Raw genomic sequence first — 25,639 nt, forward strand, 5'->3', positions numbered from 1 at the left:
CACTGTTGAATTTATCTCAATGCTGCCAGTGTTTTCAGCTGTACACAATTATTTCCCATATATTCAATAAACGTTTTCCAATCTTCTTTAAACGTGTGTTCTTCAGTGGCGGAGCTTCATTCTCCGGCACCGGGGGCGGGGAGCAAACGGGGCAGGGCATGTTAGCCAAAGGGGCAGGGCACTCATACTGGGAGCAGGGTGCAACGTCCGCAGGGGCATGGCGCGCATCCTGTGGGGGTGGGGTGCCCAGCGCGGGCGGGGGGGCAGCCATGATGGAACCCAACTGGGATCGCGCCAATGGGGGCCGTGCTCTCATATCACCCCCCCCTTCCTCTGCCCCTGATGTTCTCCTTGTTCTCTTATTCTCTATGTTAAGTCTCTGTGTTGTGCATATTCTGCCAATTTAAGAAGCCACTCTTCTTTAGCTGGGACCTTGCTCGTTTTCCATTTTGAGGGTAACAAAACACGAGCCGCGGTAGTAGCATACAGAAATAACCTTTTTTTGACATCTGGGGATTTCAGTCTGAAGAAGAGTTTGGATTTGGATTTGATATCCCGCTTTATCACTACCCGAAGGAGTCTCAAGGCGGCTCACAATCTCCTTTCCCTTCCTCCCCCACAACAAACACTCTGTGAGGTGAGTGGGGCTGAGAGACTTCAGAGAAGTGTGACTAGCCCAAGGTCACCCAGCAGCTGCATGTGGAGCAGCGGAGACGTGAACCCGGTTCACCAGATTACAAGTCTATCGCTCTTAACCACTACACCACACTGGCTCTGAGTTATCCCCAACAGAAAGGACTCGGGGGGGTTGGGGGGAGTACTTTTAAGCATTTTTCTTTTCCAATTCGTTATGGATCATTTCCCAATGCTCTTTTACCCTTTCCACAGAACATGGCCTTGGACATTCTGCCATCTCTGTTCTGTGGACATGGCCATGTCAGCTTAGACATCACTGAGACACAGGCTCACCAGCTTACCCTTGCAAATGAGAGTGCGCATGCCACAGGAAGAAACAAGCGAAAATATATATTCATTATTTTGAAGCACCTTTCAGAAACAAATCAAACTTTGGCCTTTTCCTGCTGAAAGTAACAAGCAAAATGAGAACGGGCCTTTTCAGTGGTGGCTCCCCGCTTGTAGAATGCTCTCCCCCTGGGAGTTCACCCGGTAACATTGTTACATATTTTCAGGTGTCAGGCAAAAACTTTCCTTTTTAATCAAGCCTTAGGCTTTTAACAATCTACGGCCTTTTTGCATGGGTTGGATATTTTAATGTAGGTTTGTTTCTGTTTTTTAATATATATATAGAGAGAGAGAGAGGAAGAGTGTGTGTGTGTGTGTGTGTGAGAGAGAGAGAGAGAGAGTGAGAGAGAGAGAGAGAGAGAGAAGTATCATATATATAATGTATATGTATATATAGTTTTAAGGTATGTGTTGTTTGCTTAAAATATTGTGAGTTGCTTTGAGTTGCAATGGCAAAATATTGACTAATAAGTTTAAGTAATAATAAGAACTGGGGCAGCTCACTCGGTATAGTGTGAGACTCTTAATTTCAGGATTGTGGGTTCGAGTCCCACCTTGGGCGAAAGATTCCTGCATTGCAGGGAGTTGGACCAGATGACCCATGTAGTCCCTCCCAACTCTACAACTCTATGATTCTCTGAATAATAAGTCTAGACTTGAAGCTCACAACTGTAACATTCCAATACTTTGAAGTGTTTGCTTTGCAAAGAGGATCGGGCACATTTAAGTGGATAAAAAAGGGGGACGGGCATTGCCAACATCTTACACATTTCCTCTGAATGGAGAATTCCTCTCTCCTCTGGCTGCAATCTCCCTTGGACAAAACTACAAGGACATAAAAACCACAGGAAAAAAGACAACCCAGCGACATTAACTATGATGTACGATACAGGCCAGTGTTTATGAAACATTTTAATGAACACCAGGAAGCCACATAATATGATTATTGGTGCCATTAGGCTTTTATTTATGCCGAACGAATTGTTGAGCCAAGGAACCGGCACTCGGTTTGGGGATTACGGCACTCCGGAGATCCCTGCTGGGACACAGCCGCAGTTGCAACAGGTTAGCGAACGAGACTGTAAGTCATAGAGCTCCTTCCACTCAATGCTGGACGTTAAATAATTTAAAGGCAAGTTTCGGAACCGAGAAATACACGCTGCTAACCGCACAAGCGATAAAAATAAATGATAGCGAGGGTAAATCAAGGCCACGTCAAGCCGTCGCATTTCCCTTTGGCCCAGCTTCCCCACTGCCATTTAAATCCTGTTTCTCAAAGATTTGCAGGGCAAGCTTCTCTAAGGCCCCGTCTGTAAGATATACTTTGGCTTCCTCCAAATCCTGGGAGCTGCGGTTTGCTAAGGTTGCTGAAAGCAGAACCTCTATTTCCCTTCCATGATTTTCAGAGTGGTCTAAAAACCATTCCCTCTCCCTAGGAAACTCTGGGAATTTGAGCTCTGAGAGCAGAAAATGAGTCTCCTAAAAACACTCAGCACCCTTAGCAAAACTACAGCTCCCAAAATTATTTAGGGAAAGGTATGGCTGTTTCAACGTATGATCATAGAATCATAGAATCATAGAGTTGGAAGAGACCACAAGGACCATCCAGTCCAACCCCCTGCCAAGCAGGAAACACCATCAAAGCATTCCTGACAGATGGCTGTCAAGCCTCCGCTTAAAGACCTCCAACGAAGGAGACTCCACCACACTCCTTGGTAGCAAATTCCACTGCCGAACAGCTCTCACTGTCAGGAATGTTTAGGTGGAATCTTCTTGATGTGGTCCAAGTAAGATTTGCCTCAAGTTGCAATGCAGCGTTCTGCAAAGTGACACTTGCAGGTGATGGTGATTCTTCCAGTACACAAAAAAAAACAACTCAATATATATGTCCCATCGGATATGGTCAATGCACAATAGAGTGTTTGCTCTTTCTGCTCAGTTCCTGTTTGTGCTGGCCCACCCTTTAGAGACACCCAGATTTCATCAGATGCCAGATTTGGATGCCCATCCTCTCATCTGTTTTCAGCAGCCCAAAGAGCTTCTAACTGAGACTGGCTCATGTAGGTGCCTTTTATCCCACTGGCTGGGGGTGCACCGCATGGGAGACTTTGCTGCACCATTTTGTGGCCCTGTCTCTTTTGGATGTTTTTTGTGCTATCCCATGTCCCGCAACAGCCATTTGTTCTTTTTCTCTTTTTTTGCCAAATCATTTTTATTAGAGTTTCCAATACAACAAAATCACATTGAAACATTCCAAATTATTTATCCAATTATCAATAAAAAAAGAAAAGTTCCAAATCTACCGAATTATTATTTAAATTTATTTGGAGGTTTCCCATGCTTCAAACTCCGGAGGTATCTAATCAACTATTGTCCACTGTTTCCCACCCTTCCAATATTTTCACAGCCTCTGATGTATTCCACCAAGCAAGATAAATCAAAGCAAACTATGTCTCTGTGTGGATTTAAGTCCATATTTCATCACCATAGGATCGCCTTGCCCCTTCACTCTCTTGATTCCTAAAGCCTAATCACAGACAGTCGCCATCTTCGTTCTAACCCGATAACATCCTAACATCTTTTCCCACAGCTGTTATTCACCCGTCCGCTTTCCACTTGTACCTTTTTAGGAGAGTTTGCCAATTATATTGGAAGTTCGTTTATTGTAGGGTTTTTTTTTGTTTGTTTGTTTTTTTGCTTTCCTCTCCTTCAACAGCCATTGGTTCTTATGCCACATCCAGCCACTTTGGGACTGGCACACACAGCGCTTTCTCAAACTTCCCAAACGCACCGGGTGCGAACTGTGGTTATATGGCGCCCTGTGCGTATCAGGAGGTAATGCCTGAATTGTTGTTGTTCAGTCGTTCAGTCGTGCTAGACGTGAACTTAAAAGAGTTTGTCTAGTCCAGCATCCCTGCTTAAAATACCTCTGGCAAAGGAGAGACCACCACTTTCCGAAGCAGATTGTTCCACTGTCAAACAGCTGGTCCCTTTTGGACCAAAATCTGCTTCCCTGCTATTGTTACTTCTTGGTTCTCATCCTGTCTTTCAGGGCAACAAATCTGCTCTAGCTTCTGCATGGCAGCCCTTTGACTATTTAAAGACAGCTAGCATGTTGTTGTTCAGTCGTTCAGTCGTGTCCGACTCTTCATGACCCCACAGACGAGAGCACGCCAGGCACGCCTATCCTTCACTGCCTCCCGCAGTTTGGCCAAACTCATGTTAGTAGCTTCGAGAACACTGTCCAACCATCTCATCCTCTGTCGTCCCCTTCTCCTTGTGCCCTCCATCTTTCTCAACATCAGGGTTAGCTAGCATGCCTCCCCTTAATTCTCTCTTCTCCAGGCTAAACACGAACGAGGGCTGGGCACCAGATTCACCTGAAGCCCAAAGCAAACCAGCCAGCTCAAAGGGATCTGGTGCTGCCATGGAGCAGAGGATCCAGTGTTAACTTGAGGCAGCCAGCCTCAGTGTGCTCCCCTCAGAGAGCACACTGAGGAAACAGAACCCAGCAGGATTGAATCCCCCACTCAACAACCAGTGAGTGGATCCAGTTCTGCTGGCTGCAGGATGCTCCTTCACCCCTGTGTGGTGCAAAGCAGCCCCCAGCACTGTTGAACCTCCTGCTCTTCTTCCCCCAGCCACTCCTGCCCTGAATTGAGATGGGGTCGGATCTGGGGCCGGTGGTCCCAAGCAGGGCCGGATTTAGGTTTGATGAGGCCCTAAGCTACTGAAGGTAATGGGGCCCTTTATATGTCCAGCTGTCCTTTGTCAACAACAAATTGTCGCTGTTTTTTGTGTTGAATGTATGCTATATGGTAATTTATGACCTAAAGCCATTTGCACATGTTACCACACAACCAGTCCAAGCAGACTGTAGGCACCCTATATATAGAAATGAGCAAACCAGCGATATTTTAGGGAGCAGGCTAGCAGGCAGAGCCCATTTTTACATCATAGGAGCCTACACAACACAAAACACTGTTGCTGTATGTAAGTTTTGTTTTATTTGTTTTTTATCTTATATTTTGGAAATGTACATCCAGTGGTTTTTTCCTTAATTTTTTTGGAGGGTCCCCAAAAGAATGGGGCCGTAAGCTATAGCTTGTTTAGCTTATATGTAAATCCGGCAGTGGTCCCGAGGTTGGCCTGGACTAGGTCAGTGGAGAAGGGCGATGTACAACCGTATTCAGCATTCACGCATCTCTTTGAGAGCCAGTGTGGTGTAGTGGTTAAGAGCGGCAGACTCATAATCTGGTGAACCGGGTTCGCGTCTCCGCTCCTCCACATGCAGCTGCTGGGTGACCTTGGGCTAGTCACACTTCTCTGAAGTCCCTCAGCCCCACTCACCTCACAGAGTGTTTGTTGTGGGGGAGGAAGGGAAAGGAGAATGTTAGCCGCTTTGAGACTCCTTAAAGGGAGTGAAAGGCGGGATATCAAATCCAAACTCTTCTTCTTCTTCTTTCATAAGACTCGGTTTCATTATCTTGGTCACCTATCTCTGAATATGTTCCAGATGGTCAACGCCCTTCTAAAAATGTGGCTCCCAGAACTGAACAGCAGTTCCATGAACAGTGAACAGGCATAGCAAAAATTAATAGGAAAGCAACATGTAAATAATTTAGTCTATTAGATGAATGTCTTTTAAAATTAGCAATGAGGGGACTCCTCTGAGTCCAGTTCACTGCTGGTCCATTAAGAATGGATTAATTAAGAAGATACTTTCCAGGCTAATAAAATGATACAGCTTTGCTTTTCACTGATCCGATCAAGCCTTAGACCCCAGCAGGTTCACATTGATGCAAATCAGGCAACTCAAGCTCCTAACCACGATCGCTATGTTCTGCCTGCATTGCCAGAAGCAGCATGCCCCTGGATACTAGTCACAGTCGAGCAATGTTGCGCTCAGATCCTGCTTTTGGGCTTCTCTTTTTTTTTGTAAATTATTTTTTATTTGCATATTTTAAAGTTTCCACATACAAAGTTCCAGCATCTCCGATACAACAAGCAACAATCGTGGACAAAGAAAAAGAAGAAAAGAAAAGAAAAAGCAACGAAATAAATGGAATATTCATTAAAAGTTTAAATGGAACCTGCTTTTGGGCTTCTCACGGGTGTCTGGTTGGTCACTGTGGCAACAGGAAGCTGGACAATAGGAGCCCTGCCTGGTTCTTCCGTTGTGTTCTTATTTCAACTTAAACAGCTGCAATTATTTTTAAAATACGCATCCGAGCTGTTCAATTAGCACATGAGATGTGTGCCACCTTTCGCCCTATTTATCTTCAGTGCACTTCCTCTTTAAGAAGGATGTTACATGGGAAAAATACGAGGGAGACATTGCACACACTTTTGAAAATCAAGAAAATCTTTGATAAAAATATATATATCAAAATAAACTGATTGGGGCATAAAAAAAGAAGAAGGGTGTGTTTGATGGTCACCCCTGTGCTGAGTCTCCCATCCCCCCAAGGGGCAAGGCTAGCCCAGAAGAGAAGCCCCCCACTTTGGGCTTGCGGGACTTTTCCCAGTAGCATCTCCTCATCCAGTCAGGCATCCCACACATCAAGAAAGCACCACTGCTCTAGATTCACAATTGAGGTCCACACAACTGCCTTAGAGTGTTGCTGAGTGATATTGACAAAGTGCCAAAGCTATCCTGGGGGGATGCAAGTGAGAGAAACAAGTTGAAATGGACTTTTATGAGTGTGTTTATTTGAGTGGTTAAATAAAATATTGACTGTAGCCATTTTATTTAAACTGGCATAGTGCAGAAGAATGCATAAAGCTCAACAATTGAACTATTTTGTGATGCTTTGGAAGAACACATTCCAAGACCATATCCACAATATTCAGCCTCTCTTTCTTTTCTTTTCTTTCTCGTTCTTTTTCTTTCTTTCTTTTTTTTTGGTAATTCATGGACTTTTACAACTTCTGCTCTGCATCTTTGTTGTTTATTCTTCCTTTTCTTTTTTCGTTTTTAAAAGAATGGCAGAGAGGAAATCATTACAAATCAGTACGTTTGGCATGCGCAACTGTGCGACCTGAATGACTAATGAAGCCCAGGCACCTGCCGTGCCTGGTGGGTCAACCAGAAGCTTGATAGAGCTTCTAGTTTTGCAGACTGTCTGTGATTAAAACTGCAAGGTATCAAGTATCTTGAAAGCTACAATTAGGGATGGAAGAATGTTTTAGTTTGGGGTCTTTCAGTTCCTCATTTTTCAAGCAATAAATGTAGTTTGCAACAATATATATATATATATATATATATATATATATATATATATATATATATATATTATTCATTTTTATAAATTTTAACAACAAATTAAACATCTTCACATTCCATAATTAAAAATACATTGTTGTGTAGACTTCCTCGGTTCCCCCTCATTGAGTCCATTTTAATACTTTTGTAGCAATTTTCATATTATATCTTATATCATATCCCTAAATTCTTATTTTCTTCCACATTTATCATTTTTAAACCCCTTAGCCTAAAATTAATTTCCAAAGACATACCTTTATCAATACATTACATTTTTTAACCAAAATGTCCTCCTATTCTACCCAACTTTCCCTGGACCTGGGTTGCCCCAGATGATACAGCAAGTTCCATAGGACATTCCAATTTCAATTCCTGTTGCACAATCCTAAAATAATGTCTCTTATAGCTTCTCACCCCACTCCCACTCTCTCCTCTCTTAACAGCCTCACTTCCCTCTTCCCACCCCGCTGTTCCCCCCCATTCTCTTATTCCTGGCCACTGCTTGACCCCTAAATTATCTTTTCCCCAACATTTAACAATCCTATTTCCCCTTGGATTTGCCTCCCAATAAACATCATGCACTCCCTCTCTCACTGGGAGAGCAAATTTCCCCCTTGATTCTTCTTTAAAGTTCTTTTGTCCTGAACATGTCTTGTTCCCCCCCCCCTCTCACGGAGGGAACAGTCCACATTTCTTAAAATTCCTTTGCTTTATCCAGGACAAATGGCTGTAGTTTGCAACATTTCTGCAGCAATCTGCATTTAAAAAATAAAAAATCCTCACGAAAAATCTGAAATGGCATTTTAGTGTGAATTTCTCCCGATAAACACACTTTTGTATGCAGTTTTGACTAATGTTCAAATTTTTGCAAGCAATTTCTTCTACTGTAATGCATTTTTGTATGTTGTCTTCAAAAATATGTGCAATTGTCAGGTGTGAGCATGGACCAATGGTACCAAATAGTATGGGAAACAGCCCTACTAGAAAAATTAACCAGCAACCTAAAACTAGCACGGGGACAAACAGAAGAAGACACCTTCACCCCTGTATGGTCCCCCTTCATCACACACACAGCTCAACAAGATAATGACAAAAACCTACCGACAGCATACAAATCAATATGGCTAACCTGATCCAAAACACCCACCCACCCCACTCACACAGGAAACCAAAGATCACCACAGCCAACCACAAATGAACAATCACACCCTACGCCAATCCCAACCTCTCACCGCCAAAGAAACACAAGCAAACAACAGAGAACCAACACAAACGACACTGACACCAAATCCCACATATATTAAGGAAAATAGAAACATCTAAATTTTTGGTTAAATAACCTAGTCTTATACATGGAAAAATACGGGATATCTTTGCTCGTTGGTAGTCCCAACCAAGTCACATTCTCTTCGCATAATCTACCTCACTTACGCAGACACCGAAATGATGTTATTTCCAATACTGGAAATTTAGGGCACATTGCTGATAATAACATTGCATATTATTCCATGACTAGAGAGACGCATGTGTAAAAACTAGCCTACTGTACAAATATGACATTTGTGGATCTTCCCAGATTCCCTTCTGGCCCTGCCCACCACCAATATGTGGCCCTCAGAAGTTTGCATGGAATGGAATGTGGCCCTTGGGCAGGGGAAAAAAAGAAAACCATGCCAGCTCTGACGTATAAGAATGGCCCCTAGCTGTGAGTAAAACCGGAACAAAAGTGATTATTTTCATAAACGAGGAACCGAAACAGTAGCCAGCTTCTTAAATGCTGATTGTTTTAAGGGTCACTGTCCTACATTAGCAATTACACTGTAGGAATTAAAAAAAAAAATCAAGCTCTAAGTCTCTGAATGTGGATTAAAAATTCACTCACAAGAACGGGAGAATGAAGCGTGCCGAGCCCCCCCCCTTTTTTTAATTCCCCCTGGAAAGTTCAGGATACAAACCAAGGGTAGTAATTAGCAAGACGCTCATCTTTAAAGCTCTCCAGTAATTTGAAGAGACTCAACAAGAGGGTTGGGCAAAATTCAAAGCTCCTTTTTTAAAAAACAACAACAACACACACAGCCTTCTGCCTTTTCCTATTTCTTTTAGGCGATTGAGATGGCATTAAAAAAACAAAACACTCCTCTTTGATTTATAGCATATACAGCACAATAAGCAAAATAATAATATTGTAAACCAACTCAAAATGGTAGCATCCTTAGGTCATAGCCCACTAACTTCAACTGAGAGTAGGGCCACTGAACTTAATGAGCAGAACTTAGTGATGGATCTACTCTGAGTAGGACTAGCATTGCATGCAACCCAAAATCTACCCCTCCCTCTCCACCCCCAAAGATGCATTTGCTGCATATATTTGATGAGCATGGTGTAGAACTTCATGAGGAAGGAAGGAAGGAAGGAAGGAAGGAAGGAAGGAAGGAAGGAAGATCTGCTACGAATAAAAAGGATCCAAAGGTGTGAAAACAAATCTGACCTTTGACAAACAAAGTTTAAAGTGGTGGCTTCCCCCAAGCAACTTTCTAAATGGCCAAGGGACCAATTTTCACGTGAACTTGACCTCTGGCAAAGCCTTACACATTGCAGAGGATTCTGAGGCACATTCAACAGCAGATGCTCAGCTCACATGCTTCACTGTAAGCCCACACAAAATGTCAACATGCCCCAGAAGAACCTTCCCCACCCCAACGGAGCGTCCTAAAGAATGCCACAAAGTCTTCAAAATTTTCTACTAGCCTGCTGGAGGCTGGGAGAGCAGTGATGGATAGTCCCGATGCAGTAGAGCAGGCATGTCCAACAGGTAGATTGCGATCTACCGGTAGATCACTGGACGTCTGTGACAGATCACTGGTAGATCATTGGCTCCCCCCAAAGAAGCCGAACAACTGTTGCTCCCCTAAAAAAAAGCTCAACATTTTACCTCCACCCTGAAAAAATTCAACAACTTTGACCCAAACCCCCTAAAAATGGGCCTTCCTCCTTCCCAAAAAAAGGTAGTTCAACAACTTTGACCTGAACCCCAAAAAAGGGGGTAGATCACTGCCAGTTTTTAACTCTGTGAATAGATCGCAGTCTCTTGGGAGTTGGCCACCCCTGCAGTAGAGGCTAGTCTGTTACGGGGAATGGGGCACTGCCCCCACCACACTCAGCCAATTCCCACATGCTTGCCTTCTTATTTAACAAGAACCACAGCAGGTAGCCCTGTCTGCCAGCTTCCTCCTGCTCCTTAGTGTCAGTTTTGCTCTTGCAGAACTCAGGAGGAGGAGGGGGACAGCAGTAGAATTGGTTGGTTCCTCCTGTGATTGGCTCTGGCTCCACGTACTGTTGGTCTCCCTATCTTCTGCCCTTCCAGTCCCAGTGGGCACTGTGTCCCCCCCCCCCAGTAACCTGCTGCATTACTGTGCTGGGCGTGCAAGGGGGATGTTTCTCTCCGCTGATCCATCACTTGGTTTCTGTGCTAGGTTTGGAAGAGGGCCAGAATGCCCCATCACATGACTCCACCGCGCTGGGTTTATTCATAAGCTAAGGGAACTGCGGTTTAGGGGCTCAGATTATGTGGGGCCCTTTAAACACGAATACTATTGCTAAATTTAAAGTTCTGAGTAATTGGTTAAAAAATAAATAAAGGAACCGGGAGTAACAGACGCTAATGGAGACATTATCGTTCGGCTATGATAAAAGTACACTTAATAGCCACACAATTACTTGTCACATTGTGCTTATGAATCTGCAGAAATAACGGCATCAAAATATCATTAGCTGATCTTGGTTGCTGTACATTCAAAGTGTTCATGCAGGCTAAGTAAGAAATCATAAGGCATCTTCATTTAAAGCAAATAAGCTTATTGCAAGATTTATGCTTTAGGTAGGTTGTGGGTTTTTAGTTCCATCCTAGCCTTGCTACTGATATATACGCAGATATAAAACATTATTATTTCTATTTCCATTGCGTTACAATAAAACATTATTCTGCTAATGCTATGCAGCCTCTTAAACCTGATGTCCATATGTCGCGATCCAGCTCTGCTCTTTTACCAGCTCATTCACTTACCTGCCCGCCCTTTCTTGTCACCTACGACTACCAGGTAGGTGCTTAAATCAGGGAAGAGGAACTCGCAGCCCTCCAGTTGCTGTTGAACTCCGACTCCCATCAGCCCAAGCCAGTGGTCAGGGGTGATGGGAGTTTTAGTTCAGTAACATCAGGAGAACCAAATCTTCCCCACCCTGGTTTCCATAACACTCCTGTGACTGTGTATCATAGGGAAAGATCTATAGTGGTCAGCAAATGCTTTTTCAGGAAAGTTTATCTGTTGCATGCTTTACGAGGCTCCCCCGATAAGCTTCTGAGCCACACTGCTGATTCAATACAAGTCAGGTAATTGGGTCCAGACTTCAGAGATGGAGACTGGGGATAACATTTTCAGACTGAAGGTGTTCCGTTTCCCAGTTCACAATTCACAAATGTCCCTGAGGTTAGAAATGGTGCAGACTAGATCTCTTACACTTTGCCATGTCCCGCAGGACCTGAATGGACACTCCGGAATACAGCAAACACCCCTACAGATCTTGGCAACGGCAAGGGAAAATCAACAATGATGTCCACATTTATTTTTAGGGAAGCTGGTCACTCTAACTCACCTTCCCAGGAGGTACTCAGAAGTACCCTGAGAAAGAACTTGAATGGTATGGTAATGATCTACATACCTCTTTCCCAAGGGGGTAGATTTCCTTCGACAAAATATAACAGCCGGTGCATATTTCCCAATATAATCCACACTCTTCTGGACGTCCCATGTGTATGGATTGCTGGCTCTTATGCTGAAAACATTCACGCCTTTCTTCACCTTTGCCCTGGGAGAAACAAGAAGCTATGTTAACAAGCAGACGGGCTGTCAGGTCTAGCTTCTCTCACCAGTCTTCATTGTATCACCACTCACTACTGGTCCTTCAAAGAGGCGGTGATTTAAGAAAGCTATCCTTCGGCATTCAGACAGGTAGAGTTTATTTTGCTGTGAGGTGTATGCGCACACAGCACTAAAAATGGCATCAAACTCTCATGCCAAGGTAATATAACATGTTTGCTGCACCACTTAGTTTAATGACCCCAGACTCCAGTTGTGACCAAGATACTGAGGCCCCATCTGTGCTATTCATTTAAAGCAGTATCATACCACTTTAAACTGCTAAGGCTCCCGCCCCCCGCCCCACTCAAAATTCTGGGAAGTGTAGCTTGTTAAGAGTGCATAGAGGTGTCGGCCTCACAGAACTACACTTCCCAGAATTCTCAGCAAAGGATCAATTGTTAAACTGCTCTGAGAACTGTAGCTCTGTAAAGGAAATAGGGGTCTTCTTACACTTCTCAGTACCCTTAAACTACACTCCCCATGATTCTTTGGGGAAAACATCAACTGCTTTGAAGTGGCATGAAGACGCTTTTAATGCAGGTGGGGCCTGAGTCAGAGGCTTCAGAGTCCCCAGTTAAGATGCTAGAACAGGTTCATGACTTATGCTGGGGATCAGGGACAAGTGAACCTGAGGCTCTTAGGAGCCCCCAAAACCATATCCAAGCCTGTGCACTTTTGGTGTCAATAAATGCTCTACAGGAACAAAGAACTGGTTGGAAATCAGGATCCCAGAGAGATGAAGCAAGAAGCTGGGAATCAGGATCCCAGGATCCTATTCTGCTGGATGTCTCTCAGTGTTGATGCAAGTTCCTTATGTACTCCAAAGGTGATGTTTGGGCTTCAACATGGAACACAGGAATATGGTTCCAATGTGACTTATCAATGACAAGCCAGCTGGTCCATAGGAAGCTGTCTTCCACTGAGTCAGTCCATCTAGTGCAATACTGTCTACACTGATTAGCAGTGACTCTCCAGGGTTTCAGCTGTACCTGGAGGTGCTGGAGCTTCTGCATGCAAAGTAGGTGCTTAGCCAATGAGCTCCATCCCTTCCCAGCAACTGGGAAGGGCAGGGGGTTCTACCGTGTTTCTCCTAAAATAAGACACCGTCTTATATTTTTTTTTGCTCAACAAAACACAGTATGGCTTATTTTCAGGGGATGTCTTATTTTAACCGTGTCGCATCGGTACGCTGCATAGCCACGCCTCTCCAGGCTGTTTTAATGGGAGGTACCACGTCACTATGGCTTATTTTCGGGGTATGGCTTATTTTCGGGGAACGGCTTATATTTCGCAAATGCATAGAAATCCTGCTATGGCTTATTTTATGGCTATGTCTTATTTTAGGAGAAACAGGGTAGTTTTTAGATCAGGTGTCAGGAACATGAAGCCTCCAAAATGTAGGTGAACTCCAACTTCCACCAGCCCCAGCCAGTGCCACAATCTCCCCAAGCTTGGCTTAGATCCTCACCCTGTGACTACCGTGTTTCTCCTAAAATAAGACACCGTCTTATATTTTTTTTTGCTCAAAAAAAACACAGTATGGCTTATTTTCAGGGGATGTCTTATTTTAACCGTGTCGCATCGGTACGCTGCATAGCCACGCCTCCCCAGGCTGTTTTAATGGGAGGTACCACGTCACTATGGCTTATTTTCAGGGTATGGCTTATTTTTGGGGAACGGCTTATATTTCGCAAATGCATAGAAATCCTGCTATGGCTTATTTTATGGCTATGTCTTATTTTAGGAGAAACAGGGTAGCAGCATCAGAATAAATTGCACAAAGTGGCACAAATGAGAGGATAACGTATGCAAAGCAAGAGAAGTCATGTGCATTTGCCCAATTTGTGCAGGTTGCAGAATCCAAATTTCCTTGATTTTAGAATCTGGATTGCTGTGACATGTGATTCTGATATTTTCTTTGAAAAGCAGGGTACACACAGCCTTGAATATGCATGAGGGGCTTTGCAAGTGTCAAATGAAGAAGAGATGTCATTATTACAAGGGAAGGCACATTTGGCAGCCTCTCCCGAGACGGCTTCTGACTTAAACAGTGGGAAGAGTGCCAAGGCAGTGTAACAAACAACACGGGATTCCTTTCCCAATCCATTTGGATTACAAGACTGGCATATATTGGGTTCATCTGCCTAGCTGGCTTTCGGATTCTACCCTTTGGCTGTTTTCACAATTTGTCTTGAACAATTATTATATGTAGAAGGGCAGACATTTTGCCACTGGATCTCTTGGAGTTTGTGAAGCAGCTCCATTGTTTTTTCGACACAATTATCCTATCATAGAATAGTAGAGTTGGAAGGGACCCAAGGGCCATCTAGTCCAACCCCCTACAATGCAGGAATCTCAGCTAAGGCATCCATGACAGGTGGCAATCCAACCTCTGCTTAAGAACCTCCAAGGAAGGAGAGTCCACGACTTCCCAAAGGAGGCTGTTCCTCTATATATATATATATATATATATATATATATATATATATATATATATATTCCAGCTTTCCTAAACCTCAAAGCAAACTTTAATACCAGATTAGAAGCCAGATCTCTAAATAAGCCCATCTCTAAATACACCTGACGTCTGAAGGCAGACCGAATAAAGGTCCATCCATAACATTCAAAACAATTCACACCATTGCCCCAGGGCCAGTAGCAAAGGATCAAATCATAGTCGTTGAGGAAGGTCATTCTGAAGTCTTGGGGCCAACCCTGAACAGGTCCAGGATCCTTGCTTCATAAGACTTCTCCATCCAAACTGTGGAACTACAGAGCAAGACCCTAGATGGTGATCTCATCAAGCAGGAAGATTACATATTGACATTCCGATTTTGTCCTGTTCTTATCCCTGTCTTTCCTTATTGTGAACTGCTCTGGGAACCAATTGTTTGAAGGATGAGTATACAAATACATGAAATATGGGGGGGGGTGCTCTCTCCCCAGAGATGCCTGCCTGGCACCAACTCTTGTCATCATTTTGATTCCCGCCCCTCTGGGCACTTGGGCACCACTAACAATTTGTGTCTCACTTCTTCCGATGTTCTGGAAAGTGCAAATTAATCAAGTGCGGCTTTGCAGGCGAACTGAATCATATCCATCCCCCATCCCTACCTAGACAGAACGATCTTAATCTTGCATGTGCCTTTGAACTGCAGATCAGCAAAGGATCAGGCTACATCTAGTGGAGCTACATCTCATGGCAACTCAAAAAAGGGGGGGCCTTCCCAGAGTGGCCCCCACATTGCGGAACGACTTCCCTTTAGAGATACAATGGGCTTCTATGGGGCAGGCCTTCTGCCAGATGTTAAAAGCCATTTCCACTTATCCTTAGTACCCCTTTCACTGAACTGGTTGACATGTTATTGCTACTTGAGCGTTCTGGTTTTATTTTGCACACCACCTTGCCATTTCCCTCCCCACAATGAAAAGCAACCTATAAATAATTTTAAATAAATAAAATAAGCACGGTAGGCTGCGTGTTGTGGGGTGATCGGAAGTATCCCAAGAGTCTGCAGCAAGAGATTCCTGTCAGGTACAGATTTTCAGGTCTACCTAGTTTACATTTTCCCTAGAGCTTTTCTGCACAATCTCACAAGTCTCTCTGTAAACTAGCGATTGGAGGAATTTGCTATGGGTGTTCAGGGCAAACCAGATAACCTTGCACATATGTCCGGAAGAGAAGCACCTGCATGCTCCAGCAGTAAATCAGACTTGCAAATGCTTAAATAAAAGGAGCAGGCTAGTCTTGTGCTCTGCTGGGAAAGGCAGAGAGGATGAAGGGCTATGAGACAAGGATTACCCCCAATGTCCATTTCTACTTCTGGTTAGTAACCCCTAATTCTATGCCTATTTCCCTGGGGCTCACTCATCATAGACCCATGACAAGAAACCTGTGGTCCTCTACTAACAAGCTGCAACGTGTGCAGAGGCCGGCAATGACAGGGGCATAGCAAGGGGGGCGGGCCGCCCTGGGTTCCATAATGGAGGGGGTGACAAATCATCAAGGAACTTTTTTGGGGGGGGGGGAATGGAAAAAAAATTTTTTTTTTTAAATGCCTGCTCCGAAGGTTTTATCTTACTATACTAGGGATTATATAGCTATATATGAAATTTCATGCATATCAGTTAATATCTTGACCCTCCTCCACCAAAATAGCTGTTTACTTGGCTGTTTTCCTATGCCATGAAGGCTGAAATTTCAGTTCATAGAACACTTACTGTTCCCAACCCTAACCCTGTGGAAAGCTATCTAATTAGACTTTAATTTGATTTTGAGATGTTTTTAGGACGCAATTTAATTATTGTTTGATTTTATACCAATGTTATGTATCTGATGTTAGCCACCCTGAGCCCAACTTCGGCTGGGGAGGGTGGGATATAAATATAATATAAATAATATATTATTATTACTTGTTATTATTCCTTTGTAAGAAAATATGAAATAACGTAAAACCATTTTTGCGGGGGGGGGGATCAATGGGGGGGTTGACAAGAAATTTTCCGCACCGGGTACCACCTGACCTTCTCATGCCTGGGGGGGGGGTGACAATTATTTTTTTGTCCCCGGGTACCAATTTACCTTGCTACGCCCCTGGGCGATGATAGTCTTGAAATGAAGCTTTCTTCGCTATCTTATTTATTTCATAAAAATTGTACACCGCTTGATTTAAAAACAACAACAACAACCCTCAAAGCAGTTAACAACAACAACAACACATAAAACATTTGCGGGAGTTGCGTATGTTGAGCCTGGAGAAGAGAAGATTGAGAGATGATAGCCCTCTTCGGTTATCTGAAGGACTGTCACATGGCAGATGGAGCAAGCTTGCTGCTGCTGCTCCAGAAGATAGGACTGATTGTTAAAACACTTTGGGAATTGTAGCCCTGAGGGTGGGGCAGGGATTGGGGTCTCCTAAAAACTCTCCGCATCCTTAACAAACCACAGCCCTCAGAAGCTTTTGGAGGAAGCCATGACTGTTTAAAGTGGTATAATATGTGGTGGACGTGCCCAAAGGTAAAGGACTTCTGGGAGAAGATTTATAATGAGCTTAAAAAGGTGTTGAAAAACACATTTACTAAGAAACCAGAGGCCTTTCTGCTGGGCATGACCAACTATGAAATCCCAAACAAAGACAGAATATTTTTATGTATGCCACAAAAGCAGCTAGGATTTTAATAGCTAAAAACTGGAAAACTGAAGAATTACCAACAGTGGAAGATTGGTAAATGAAGTTGATTGAATACATGGAACTCGCAGAACTGACCGCGAAACTCCGAGACCAGAGGGAAGAAACGGTGCAAGAGGATTGGAAGAAATTCAAAGACTATTTGAAACGACGTGAAAAGATAGATATTTGACATTGAAATCAGCGGACATTTAAGGCTACAGTAATGCCAGAAGTTAGATTAAGATAGGATATAAGAATTAGTTGGAAATATGATATGCATGTTTTTATTAGGATTAAGATTAAAGTTAAATGATGATTATTGTTTATTAAGATTAAGATTTGATGAGAAAGAAGATTTTTACAATGTTATAAAGTTACTATAGAAGATTAGAAATGAACGCAGAAGAGAGGACGTGAGGAGGTCCCCAAACAATGTTAGGAATAAGATAAGGACAGTTAAATAAGTGTTTTTTGTAGTTTTGTAGTTTTTGTTGTATTTTGTATTTTGTGTGTGTTTTATTGTTAAAACTTAATAAATTCTCTTTAAAAAAAATATAAAGTGGTATCATAGCACTTTAAACTAATGGTGTGAATACCACTGGCTCTCATTGCCACTGGCTCTTGTCTGTTCTGCACTGTGCTCATTTTTACAACAATGGTTCCCAAAACCAGGCTATGTTAATAGATTGATCATAATCATTCCTTTAAAAAAAAAAACATTTTAAAAAAATCACTGAAGCCTATTTAATAAACTACAATTGCAGCCTGTTCATTTTGCATCCTTCCTCAGAATGAAAGCATTCATAGCTCTGCAGCCTTTGGTATGTCAGGAGGTCCTGTCTCCCCCACTTCCTTTCATCCTAGTTTCAGAGAGGGCAGTCTTGCACACTCTTACTTGGGAGTAAGCCACAGTGAGCTAGCCGCTCCTCTAATGGAGGGAAAGAAAAAAACCATGGGCAGCGTTATCAGGGGCGGAGGAAGACACTTCGCCACCCGGGGCGGCAAACCCGGGGGCGGAGTCACTCCGTAGCGTGCATGCACAATGTCGCTACGTTCGACGCATGAGTAGCGATGCTGTGCATGCGCACTACCAAGCAGAGGCGAGCCAGGGAGGGGCGTCAGCAGCCCAAGAGAAGCCCGCCCCTCCCCTCCGCCCGCAGCCCGAGCGGGAAGGAACAAAGCAAAGCGCCGAGCGGCGCCCGCTCGGCGCTTTGCTTCGTTCCTTCCCACTCGGGCTGCGGGTGGAGGGGAGGGGTGGGCTTCTCTTGGGCTGCTGATGCCCCTCCCTGGCTCATCTCCACCCACAGCCCAAGCAGCAAAGCACGCGCCAATGGCTAACCTGCTCGCCGTCCGCCCCTCACCTTTGCCCGAGCTGGAAATAGCAAAGTGTACACTGAGCAGGTTTGCAAGCCCCACCGCCGAGTGTGGCCTTTTCCTGGCATCCGTGGGGCTCGGCTTGGGTGTCGTGCTGGGGGGCACCCAGAGTGTCACCCCCTCCAGCCTGGAACCTGGGGTGCCCCGCCCCCTTCGGCCCCCCCTTCCTACGCCACTGAGCGTTATATTACAGACTTGTACCAGAAAATAAGCACTATCCCTGGTGAATAGAGACAGTTGGAGCAGATGGAGTGAGCCAATGATGGGAGCCGGCAGGAATCAATACCTTTGCATTTCCCAAAGACAGTAATTTCCCAACATACTCTTCTTGACCCTCTAAACACCATGTTTACTCAGGTGATAAGGAGAGGCTTCAAATCATGCAATTAAAATGCAGGTGCCGTTCCGTTTTCATTTACTTGTGCGTGCCTCTTTTAACATCCCCCAGCCTTGTTTCTTCTTCCTCTTCACTTCTTTGTAGTTTACAACCAGTTAGCACTTTAGCTCCCAGCCCCTGTCATTACTGCAGGCTGGTAACGGCCGTGAAATTGTTACTTAAGTGTTGTATAAAGTGGAACAGCTGGCTGGCAAAGACATAACTGTGTTGCAATGCCGCACAGTGCCAAGGGCCACAGTGCAATGTCAACGGAGCCGTCGTGTCTGGTTCTAACCACCGAAGAGATGGATTTTGGTGTTTTTATAAAAGCTCCATGGGAGGCACAGGAAGAAGATCAAAGCAGAGTTTGAACAGAAATTTGATAAGTTTTTTTTCCCCTCCTTTGGGAACATATAATTGCATTTGTTTGTCCCATTCCACTCCTCTCTCTGCAGGCAAACAGCCTGGCTTGGCATCAGCATACTGCTGGTGGGCTGATGCTGGAATTGTGGCTGTCTGATGTTGGAGAAAGGATACTGGGCCAGTTGGAGCTTGCTGTGATCCTGCAAGGCAATGCTGATGCCATAATATGCACCAGGAGGCATACAACGGCCAGAGACCACTCACCGCCTTCACCCCCTCCCCAAATTCGAGTTACTATCAAAAGCACATAAGGAATTTGGCAAACATCTGTAAAATTGATTCCAGTTTTCTATTCCTGAAGCTTTCCAAGCAGTGGCATAGGGGCAGCTGCTGGTATCCAGGGTGGGGCAAGTGTGGCACCCCCCCCCCCCGCCGGTGGACTGTGCAGCCTGGTGGTGCTGGACCACTGGAGACCAGCAGAAGAGAGGTGCTCAGATGCTGCTGCAACCTCTCCTCCTCTACCACCCCCAGGTCAGGCCTGGCCAGGGAATGGAGCTCAGGTAGTGGGGTGCTGGGCCATCACGTGCTGGAGCCCAGCGGAGCAGAGGCACAACAGGGTGGCGGTGGCCCTGGGGTGTACCTTCACCAGCCATGAGGAGAAGGAGGTGGTGGAGCCTGGCCTGGGCACAGCTTCCTTCCCTTCAGCTATGGCCTACAGGAGGGTGTCTGTCGTGGGGGCACAACAAGGTGTTCCCGCTCCCACCCCACCCCACCCCACCCCAAGCCCGGAGAAGAGAAGACTGAGAGGTGATAAAAAAGGTAAAGGTAAAGGGCCCCCTGACCATCAGGTCCAGTCGTGTCCAACTCTGGGGTTGCTGTGCTCATCTCCCTCTATAGGCCGAGGGAGCCAGTGTTTGTCCGCAGACAGCTTCTGGGTCATGTGGCCAGCATGACAAAGCTGCTTCTGGCGAACCAGAGCAGCGCACGGAAACGCCGTTTACCTTCCCGCTGGAGCAGTCCCTATTTATCTACTTGCACTTTGACGTGCTTTCGAACTGCTAGGTGGGCAGGAGCTGGGACCGAGCAGCGGGAGCTCACCCCGTGGTAGGGATTCGAACTGCCGACCTCCTGATCAGCAAGCCCTAGACCCTGTGGTTTAACCCACAGCGCCACCTGTCTTCAAATATCTGAGGGGCTGAGACATGGAAGATAAGTTTGTTCTCTGCTGCTCTGGAGGATAGGTCCTGAATCAATGGATTCAGATTACAATAAAGGAGATTCCAACTAAACATTAGGAATAACGTTCTGATGGGAAGAGCTGTTCAACAGTGGAATGGCCTGATGGACTCTCCTCTGTAATTCCTGCATGGCATGGGGTTGAACATGATGACTCTTGGGGTCCATAACAACCCTACATTTCTATGATTCTATGAAATAGTCTAACATCGTATAAGACAGCTTCCAATGTCTGCCCCCCTGGAGATCAGAAGACCTTCTGCAATGGACTCAGCTACAGTGTAGAAGGATGCCACCATGGGAGCTGGGGGCAAAAATGCTTTCCTTGTGTGCATGGGCATTTCATATGGACATTAGATGACTTTGGATACTCTAAACAAAATAAAAAAATCCTTCCAGCAGCACCTTAGAGACCAACTAAGTTTGTTCTTTGTATAAGCTTTCGTGTGCATGCACACTTCAGAAATGTGCATGCACACGAAAGCTCATACCAAGAACAAACTTAGTTGGTCTCTAAGGTGCTACTGGAAGGATTTTTTTATTTTGTTTTGACTATGGCAGACCAACACGGCTACCTCCCTGTAACTGCAACTTTGGATACTCTGACACTCCAGGTTTTTCTGGGTTACACTTTTTTGATGGAAAAGCGTAAATAGAAAAAAACAGTTTAAAGTCTCCAAGTTCCTTGTGGACTTGGCATAATTTACGGGGAGCGATCTAGCAAAACGCAAGTCATTTAAAGCTGAATAATATACCCACAAATTCTTATTAAGGTCTGCGCTTTCTCCAGCCCTGCGAGACAGAAACCAGTTATCATTATGCATCACCATGAAAGCAGATTAAAATTAAATCAATCTGTTTATCTATGGGTTTGCAAGACAGCTTTCACTCCCCAAACCTAACATGTTCTCCTTCTAATTAACATTTCGGGAGGAAATGAGGAATGCTCACACACATACATACACAATCACCCAGACAGTGAAGCATCCTCACTCAGAGATGGATTTTTAAAAGAAGAAGAAGAAAGGAAGAAGTCCCATAAGGCTTTCTAATTAAATTTAATTAGTAAAAGGGCACAAGCCCAATGCAAACTTCAGAAGATGAACTTCGCACGCCTGAGTTAAACAAAGCAGATTTCTTGGAGATGTTTGGTCTGTGAGCTGGGTAGACGTTATTGTGCGTGTTTCTGCAGCAGGGCATCAGGGGCTCAGACAAGGAGCCTCGTGCCCCCATAAGGTTACCAAACTTTCACTTGGAGAGTCGGGATTTGGGGTTCATTTGTTCTCCGAGCCCTGGAGCAGTGAGTCAAATCACAAGGCCATTACCCGGCTGGCAGCTTCTGGTGTGCTAGACTAGCTGACGCATGGCTGTCTGTGACAACTATTTCATTTGCAATAACAACAGCTATATAAAGAAGCGACACTCAGAGAAGCAGGGAGAGCACTCGCCATCCTGTTGCTGTTTTGCTGGATGGAGAAAAACATAGAAGTAAGGAAAGAGCTTTAATGCTGACATACACACTGAGGTTTTCGCTGTCCACCGCAGTCATAGAACCAGAGAATTGTAGAGTTAGAAGGGACAACAAGCGTCATCTGGTCCAACCCCCCCTGCAATGCAGGAATCTTTTGCCCAACATGAGTCTTGAACCCATGACCCTGAGATTAAGAGTCACATGCTCTTGCAACAAAATAGAAAATTCTTTCCAGTAGCACCTTAGAGACCAACGGAGTTTGTTCTTGGTATGAGCTTTCGTGTGCATGCACACGAAAGCTCATACCAAGAACAAACTCAGTTGGTCTCTAAGGTGCTACTGGAAAGAATTTTCTATTTTGTTTCGACTATGGCAGACCAACACGGCTACGCACCTGTAACATGCTCTTGCAACTGAGCTATTGTTTCTTTAGAAAGTATCTTACTCATCTACTGGGTATTTTGGAATGCTATTTGTTTGGGCACCTCTTAAGATATCGGAACCAAATTTTGCATGGCAGCTCCTTCGAGATAAACGGGCAGCTTTTCACCTATGTTTGATTACAGTTGGGTGCTACTTTGAATCTCGATGGCAGCCTGCACCTTTCAAAACTGCACTAACTTTGACCATTGATTTCAAAGCTATACTGTACAGTGGTACCTTGGTTTACAAACTTAATCCATTCTGGAAGTCCATTCTTAAACCCAAGCATTCTTAAACCAAGGCATGCTTTCCCATAGCAACGGGGGACTCAGTTTACAAATGGAACACACTCAACATGTTCTGCTTCCAAAGCCAAGTTCATAAACCAAAACACCTACTTCCGGGTTTGCAGAGTTCTTGGTCCAAGTCGTTCATAAACAAAGCTGTTCTTAAACCAAGGTACCACTGTACATTGTTGGTGTATTAGAATTCCTGAGCAGCACTGGGCATGAGGCTGCTAGTTATTCCTATAAGAGGTCCTCACTTTTCTTAACATCAACAAAAGAGGAGGATGGCCATTGGTGTTCCTTCCAACTCTACAATTATTTGATTCTATGTGTACTGGGCCCAGAAAATTTGTTTGACAGCTCAAAGCTCAGGGTAAGTCCTTACAACAAGAGTCCAGTTTTGGTTCTCCCTCCAAATAATAATAATAATTATTAAAATGTTGGCCTGAATTTGCATAAAATAAATAAATAAATTACCATATGCAAAGTTATCCAAGCTTTGTCACGAACCTGCACCCCAAACCTTCCATGTAACATCCCTGAGTTGCAAGCCTGATTGATTAATTGATTTTAAATACTTTGACATTAATTCCCGGGGAGAGGCATAGTAGATAATTTATTTCTATATTGTAACAGGATCATCGATGCTTGGTCAGTGTGTGTGTGTGTGTGTGTGTGTGTGTGTGTGTGTGTGTGTATGTGTGTATGTTTATAAAGCCTATATTGTTCCGAAACTCTGTTTGCTCTAGTTCTGCTAGCAAATGATTTCCAATGAGGATTTATCTCCTCTTCCAAATCACCCTACATGTGTAGATAGCATGAAATGCTCAGTGTGCTCGGCTTCCCAACCATGCTGCCTTTCAGCAAATAAACATCCCCTCAGTCACCGTAGGAAGCAGTTCCACCTCCAGGCATTCCCCAATCACTCAATCTAATCACTGAGGCAGAAGGGAGCACAATTAATATAATAACGAGTGAGGCTAAAATTATTCTCTGTCCAGCTCCCTCTCTCCCCTCTGCCCCTCTTAAATCTAGGATGGGAGGGGGGGAGGGAATACATTGGTGCACACACACAAAACACACACTCCCAAATGTCCCCATTTATCAGAGGCACTCTCTGCTTTCCAATACCTCCTGTCCTGGGAGAACATTGTGATTTGCTAGACATCTTATTCCAGGTTCCTATGCAATATTTTTCTTTACAGCATTGGACTTTCCTTTCGCTTCCAGGCATATCCACAACTGAGCGGCCTTTCGGCTTTGGCTCAGCCGCTTCATCAGCTCTGAATCTACTTGTACTTGTCCTCCGCTCTTCCCCAGTAGCATGTTGGACGCCTTCTGACCTGAGGGGCTCATCTTCCAGCGTCATAACTTTTATATGCCTGTTGTCTTTGTCCATGGAGTTTTCTTGGCAGGAATACTGGAGTGGCTTGCCAGTTCCTTATGGTGCTGGAGGAGACTCTTGAGAGTCCCATGGACTGCAAAAAGATCAAACATATCCATCCTTAAAGAAATCAGCCCTGAGTGCTCACTGGAAGGGCAGATCCTGAAGTTGAGGCTCCAATACTTTGGCCACCTCATGAGAAGAGAAGACTCCCTGGAAAAGACCCTGATGTTGGGAAGGATGGAGGGCACAAGGAGAAGGGGACGACAGAGGATGAGATGGTTGGACAGTGTTCTCGAAGCGACTGGCATGAGTTTGGCCAAACTGCGGGAGGCAGTGAAGGATAGGCGTGCCTGGCGTGCTCTGGTCCATGGGGTCACGAAGAGTCGGACACGACTGAACGACTGAACAACAACAACAAGACATCTTATTCTTCAAGGTTCAACTTGCTCTCCAGGATCCCTGGAAGTAAAACCTCAGAGTGAATGCCTGGCTGTCCCTCAGGCACATGCAGGGCCAACCCAGTCAAAAATTAATGTCGCTGTCAGTTTCTGTTCCCAATCAGTTTCTCTGTGGGGGGGGGGGGAGGTTGTCCCATGAGCACATGGAGAAAGAGCAAGAAACGAGGCTTTCAAGGGTTACTGTGCTCTGCTTCCACTGTGGGAGGGACTATGCTTCTGAATACCAGGAGAGTGCTGTGCACTCAGGTCCTGCTTGTTAGCTTCCCATATGCATCTGGTTGGCTACTATGAGAACAGGAAGCTGGACTAGATGGGCCAGTGGCCTGATCCAGTGGGCTCTTTTTGTATTCTTATGTTAAGAGGAGAATGGGAAAGTGGGGCTGGGGTAGATAGGCTGTGGATAAAGATTAATCTATCTCTCTCCCCCCCCCCCCATATTAGCCGTATTGCCTAGCTATAACAGAGAGTGCAGGAGGCTGTTTTGGCCAAGAGAGAAGTTAGGGAGTGCTGATCTTGCATATGGTGGGTGTCAGGAACTCCTGGGATCTGCCTCTTGTGGTGAGCTGCAGAACTATAGGAATTGGCTTCTCAGTGAAGTACCTTCAGCCCCTTGACTGACTGCCCACTCAGAATGGTCACTGAATGGTCCTGGACAGGAAGGTTTCCTATTTCAGTTGAGCCTTGCTTGGGCATCTAAGTCTTCCTGAGCTTGGGAGTGTCCCTACATTCTTGGTAGTCCTTTGGTCCTGGATTTCTGGCTTGCCCCTGTCTCGTGGTTCCTCATAGAATCATAAAGTTGGAAGAGACCACAAGGGCCATCCAGTCCAACCCCCTGCCAAGCAGGAAACACCATCAAAGCATTCCTGACAGATGGCTGTCAAGCCTCTGC

General features: G+C 44.8%; 1 protein-coding gene across 1 annotated transcript in view; it reads right to left on the minus strand.

Moving 5' to 3' along the window:
- Positions 1-5,514: 5,514 nt before the first annotated feature.
- LOC117039052 (transmembrane protein 132D-like) overlaps positions 5,515-25,639 on the minus strand; it is an 87,214-nt gene continuing 67,089 nt past the window's right edge. The window contains exons 3-4 of the mRNA XM_033136092.1: positions 12,005-12,151; positions 5,515-5,575 (exon numbers count right to left, since the gene is read on the minus strand). Coding sequence (XP_032991983.1) covers positions 5,515-5,575; positions 12,005-12,151 — 208 coding nt within the window. The remainder of the gene's footprint in view (positions 5,576-12,004; positions 12,152-25,639) is intronic.

Source organism: Lacerta agilis, chromosome 17, assembly GCF_009819535.1.
Source record: "Lacerta agilis isolate rLacAgi1 chromosome 17, rLacAgi1.pri, whole genome shotgun sequence".
NCBI lineage: Eukaryota > Metazoa > Chordata > Lepidosauria > Squamata > Lacertidae > Lacerta > Lacerta agilis.